The sequence below is a fragment of the Oncorhynchus masou genome, chromosome 31 (assembly GCF_036934945.1).
Source record: "Oncorhynchus masou masou isolate Uvic2021 chromosome 31, UVic_Omas_1.1, whole genome shotgun sequence".
NCBI lineage: Eukaryota > Metazoa > Chordata > Actinopteri > Salmoniformes > Salmonidae > Oncorhynchus > Oncorhynchus masou.
The window spans coordinates 18,702,116-18,708,115 of NC_088242.1; the positions used below are offsets into that span (position 1 = coordinate 18,702,116).

Genomic DNA, 6,000 nt, shown 5'->3' on the forward strand with positions numbered 1-6,000 from the left:
CGGGCAAAACATCCCCTCTAACTGGCAAACACACCCTCATCGTGCTCTAGTCTACACTGTAGCCTCCAACTCTGGTTGACCTGTATCCAGGTCAAAACGTTAACCACAACTCCAAATTCTAACAGAAAGTAATCAAGGCTGGGTTCATTAAGGACTGTACACTGTCATTTACTAATTTGACACATTTTTCCTATGATAATTATCATAATTATCTCTAATTTACATAATTAGTTTCCTCACCACTTAATGGCACTATCTTTAATTGCTGTAGGTTGTGTCATGGTAATGTATAATGTAGGGCTCCCCAACCCTGTTCCTGGAGAACTACCCTCCAGTAGGTTTTCACTCCAACCCTGTTCCTGGAGAACTACCCTCCAGTAGGTTTTCACTCCAACCCTGTTCCTGGAGAACTACCCTCCAGTAGGTTTTCACTCCAACCCTGTTCCTGGAGAACTACCCTCCAGTAGGTTTTCACTCCAACCCTGTTCCTGGAGAGCTACCCTCCAGTAGGTTTTCACTCCAACCCTGTTCCTGGAGAACTACCCTCCAGTAGGTTTTCACTCCAACCCTGTTCCTGGAGAACTACCCTCCAGTAGGTTTTCACTCCAACCCTGTTCCTGGAGAACTACCCTCCAGTAGGTTTTCACTCCAACCCTGTTCCTGGAGAGCTACCCTCCAGTAGGTTTTCACTCCAACCCTGTTCCTGGAGAACTACCCTCCTGTAGGTTTTCACTCCAACCCTGTTCCTGGAGAACTACCCTCCAGTAGGTTTTCACTCCAACCCTGTTCCTGGAGAGCTACCCTCCTGTAGGTTTTCACGCCAAACCCAGTTGTAACTAAAATGATTCAGTTTATCAACCAGCTAATTATTAGAATCAGGTGCGCTAGATTAGGGTTGGAGCAAAAACCTACATGACTGTAGCTCTCCAGGAACAGGGTCGGAGAGCCCTGGTATAATGTCGCCATCATTGGCTGATGTCATTTGGCATATTGTCAGAGGAACATTTTCTCCCCATGCTAATGCGTAAGCTCGTTAAACAACAAGCTGCATTAGGCAATTTGTGTAGAGCCTCTTGGTTTGTCTGTGGCAGTGCTACATTTCTTCTGAAAAAGACAGCCAGCACTCTCAAATAAAGTATGACTTTGAATTATTACCAGCAGTCGCAATGAACACATTTCAGCCATCAAGCCTTTGTCAGTGCTACGTTGTCCAGAGATTGGTTCACACAGAGTCCAGTTGTGAAGTGCTGCTTCTCTTGGATTCGAGCGGCATGCAGTCAGTCACAGGGGAGGTGCTCTTGGCCAGTCTTTAACAACCATCCCAGGAACAATACAGGGAACTCACTATAATTTACACCAACCATACATACCACGTACACACACACACACACAGTCAAGCACACACACACACACACAGTCAAACACACACACCATACTACACACATGAAAGAAAGGGGAAATGGCAATCACACTGATGTCCAGAGGCCCCCCCCTCCTTAATTCTCTTCACACAAAACTCCTATTCTTTTCCTCTTTTCCTACTCCCTTATTTTTTTCCCACTGGGAATACCATGACTAAACCCTGGAATGTTGGTCCTGGGATATCCTCTGTGTGTGTGTGTGTGTGTGTGTGTGTGTGTGTGTGTGTGTGTGTGTGTGTGTGTGTGTGTGTGTGTGTGTGTGTGTGTGTGTGTGTGTGTGTGTGTGTGTGAGACACCAGCCATCCCCCCTCCCTTTGCCCAGGTCCTTGCACCCTGCCAAAATAAACCCCTCTTACAAGCGCCATGTCCACTATTTCCCTTTTTCTGGAAATTCCTGAGAGGCAGAGGTGTCCCAAATGGCACCCTATTTCCTATATAGTGCTCCACTTTTGACCAGGGTCCATAGGGAATCCCATAGGGCTCTGGTCAGAAGTAGTGCAATACTGTATGTACATACTGTATGTAAGATCTTAATATGATCACTCTTTTGTTGCTGAGAATTTTCCTGCCAGCAGGAAATGCAAACTTGTAGTCTATTCAAGGTTCAAAAAAGGCTTCTAAAGTTTGTAGAATTTCCACAAACTGTATCAACCCCTAAAAAAAATTCCATTAATTATAATCCACATAATAATTCAGTTTCATGTTGCTACAGGATTATTTTTCTGCTGTAGCAAACTGGCTCAAATTAAGATCCTACATCTGTCGGAAATAGGGTGCCATTTGAGACGCAGCCTAAAGGTCTGTATCAATAAACGGTCTGGTCAATCGAGATATATGAATGAAATCAATGCGAGAGAGAAAAGACAACATACCATACCATAATGACAGTACCACATACAATCGGCACATCATCATCAAATAAAACATTTAGAATAGTAGAAACTGCATAAAACTATATAAAAAATGAGAAGCACAAGGAAGACACCACAACAGCAGGGCCCGGAAGCTCACTTTGAGCTCCTAATGGAGCAAAGGGCCTCAACAGTGCATCTCCAGCAAAGGAAGCCTGGAACTTCATTCAATGTGGTTCTATCCTGGTGGTTGCTGCCTGGTGGCCAGTGTAATAGAGACTGGTAAATCTTAGCAGGTCAAACATCTGGCCGTAGGTCCACCTCACTGGCAAATGCTCCTTCCCATTGGCCCTTAGAACAACTGCCTACGATGGCTCCTGGAGTGGTCTAGCGGTCTAAGCCACTGCCTCAGGGATGCATGCACCAGTGCAAGCGAGGGTTTGAATCCGACCCACTGCTAGCACACCCTTTCCTCCTACCTTTACTGTCAGTCTTTCACTGTCCTACAGTATATAATACCGTACATACAAACAATATGAAACCGCTGACCCTAAGAACAACTGTCATGAGTCAAACATCTGGCCATAGGTCCATCTCACTCCCTAACCTTTGCACCTGAGATTCTAGAAACTGTTGATTGTTGATGCCCATATGAGCAGAGATAATGGAATAGAGACGTGTACATCTTAACAGGTTAAACATCTGGCCACTACACCTCACCACTGACCCTGAGCTAACAACAAGTGGTTTTATTCTCTCCCCCTCTCCTTGTCATCCTCCTCTCCTTCCCCTTTTCCCAGATGGGTTTCTTCCGCCGGCGCTACCGGGAAATCATTGAGGCAGAGAAAAACAGGAAGGACAGTGACGAGAGCTGGGATTGGGTGGAAAAGAACCACTGAGAGACAGAGAAGCCAATGAGAGCACAGGAATTGGGGATTGGGTCAATGGTGGATCCAATGAGCTGGGGGCTTTCACCACAGCCAGCCAATCAGGACAAAGGGCCCTTCAATCTTCCATATGTGGAAGAGAAAAAAATATTCTCCGGATTTTTCGGAGGGAGACCTGACATTTTAGTGGGTGGGGGACTGGGGATTGAGGAAACGAACGAACAGACATCTGAGGTGATGGTTGGTGTGGCTTGCTAGGGTCGTATTCATTAGGACCCTAATTCAGTGCAACAGAAAATGGAAATTAGCGTTTTTATTTGACAAGCCCAATGAGTCTTTTCCTGTTTGTTTTCTTCCGTTTTGTGCCAAATGAAAACAACACTCGCAATAGAATTGAATTAGTCACAATGGAGCTTATGGAGATAACTTCCTGACAGTCAAATATATGGAGGTAACTCCCTGCCAACAGAAAAGAACAGAATGGAACTGGTAAAGAAAGAAAGGGCCTGTTCAGAAGGCTGTAACATAGATAGAAATATATTGTGCAGAACAGAAATGATTGTCATATATACGAATAGGGAATTGCATCAGCTCTATTCATTCTATTTCTATCTGCAACGTTCAGAGTGCTTCACGTCCCTGAATTCACCCAAGGAGATTGATGTCCTGTGACAGGAAGTGGAAATGACAGATATTATCAGACAAGACCATGAAAACCCTCAGGGCTCTGTTTTAATAGTAGCAAAAATTTATTTTTATACATATTATAGCCATATTGTATTAAATTGGGGCTTCGAGAAAGGGTTGGTTGGGGTTTTTGAAGTCTAATGTAAGCATATCTATATGTTTTTCTTTAAAGCACTGATGTCCGAGTTGATAAGAAGAGTTGATGCTATGTTTCCAAAGTTTATCCTTTCTTTTTGAGGCCAAAGATAATCTATAGTATAGTATATGAGTATAGTATATAATTCTGTACTGTTTCCTGCTCACAAATATCTCTTGAATATCTCACACATATCCTTCTCCCTTAGATATCTATATGGCAACCAGCCAAAGCAAGTCCTATGAAAGCCCATATAAATATAACTATTAGAGCGGACATTCCCATTCAAGTCAACATTCTATTTTTATGTGTAGACCTTCCCTTCACCATAAACAGAGCTATATTTTTGGCACACATCGAAGTTGTCATTGTCATGAAGAAATGCTGATAACCAAGCAAAAGAGTTCTAATACGTTTTTAATTGATTGTATATGTAACGCTTTTCCAGACCCTCAAAGCGCTTTATATAGTAAAGAGGAAACTCACCTCATCAATTACCAAGTAACCCATGGTCCAGATGCAGACATCACCAACACCACTGTAGCTAGAGCATTTAATTTACAGTTAGAGCTCTATTCAGTCTGTATGACTGAAGCGTTACAGATTGCTTGCTAGAAATGTAAAGCCGACATGCTGTGTTTACCGTGAATGCTGTGTTTACCGTGAATGCTGTGTTTACCGGGAATGCTGTGTTTACCGTGAATGCCGTGCTTACCGTGAATGCCGTGTTTACCGTGAATGCCGTGCTTACCGTGAATGCCGTGCTTACCGTGAATGCCGTGCTTACCGTGAATGCCGTGCTTACCGTGAATGCCGTGTTTACTGTGAATGCCGTGCTAACCATGAATGCCGTGTTTACCGTGAATGCCGTGCTTACCGTGAATGCCGTGTTTACCGTGATTGACGTGCTTACCGTGAATGCCGTGAATGCCGTGTTTACCGTGAATGCCGTGTTTACCGTGAATGCCGTGTTTACCGTGATTGACGTGCTTACCGTGAATGCCGTGCTTACCGTGAATGCCGTGTTTACCGTGAATGCCGTGTTTACCGTGAATGCCGTGTTTACCGTGAATGCCGTGTTTACCGTGAATGCCGTGTTTACCGTGAATGCCGTGTTTACCGTGAATGCTGTGAATGCCGTGCTTACAGTGAATGCGTGTTTACCGTGAATGCCGTGCTTACCGTGAATGCCGTGTTAACCGTGAATGCCGTGCTTACCGTGAATGCCGTGTTTACCGTGAATGTCGTGTTTACCGTGAATGCCGTGCTTACCGTGAATGCCGTGTTTGCCGTGAATGCCGTGAATGCCGTGCTTGCCGTGAATGCCGTGCTTACCGTGAATGCCGTGTTTACAGTGAATGCCGTGTTTACCGTGAATGCCGTGTTTACCGTGTTTACCGCGAATGCCGTGCTTACCGTGAATGCCGTGTTTATCGTGAATGCCATGCTTACCGTGAATGCCGTGTTTACCGTGAATGCCGTGTTTACCGTGAATGCCGTGCTTACCGTGAATGCCGTGTTTACCGTGAATGCCGTGCTTACCGTGAATGCCGTGAATGCCGTGAATGCCGTGTTTACCGTGAATGCCGTCTCTGCTAACGAGGAAAAATTGCCTTTACATTTCAATCACGCTGTAACGCGGAACTTCCGCGATACAGATTGAATAGAGCCCTTAATTTGCCACATTTCACAAAGTGTGGTCGTTTCAAACTGAAAGTTTAAAATGTGAGTAAGGCAGAAGAGACAGTGGATAGAGGAGGAGTGGATAGATGGCATAAACAGATATACTCATCATTTTTTAGCTCAAAGAAGCATTCCACTTGTCGCCACTAAGTTAATAATCTCTCCAGTGTTGTGTGCCAGAGGAGAAGGTCCATCAATTAGATGATAGTCTGGAAAATTTCACAAATCATGGTATTTAAAAAAATAAAAAATAATTTTAAACTGTATCCTTTCATATGAGTGGAAAGGTTTACATTATACCTTTAAATTGCCATTATACCTATGTGACTACATAG

General features: G+C 44.1%; 1 protein-coding gene across 1 annotated transcript in view; it reads left to right on the forward strand.

Annotated features, from left to right (window-relative positions):
• The window catches only part of itga9 (integrin, alpha 9), a 144,086-nt gene extending 139,287 nt beyond the window's left edge, over positions 1 to 4,799 (forward strand). The window contains exon 28 of the mRNA XM_064950255.1: positions 3,073 to 4,799. Within this exon, the coding sequence (XP_064806327.1) occupies positions 3,073 to 3,171 (99 nt within the window). The 3' untranslated portion in view covers positions 3,172 to 4,799. The remainder of the gene's footprint in view (positions 1 to 3,072) is intronic.
• The last annotated feature ends 1,201 nt before the right edge of the window (positions 4,800 to 6,000 follow it).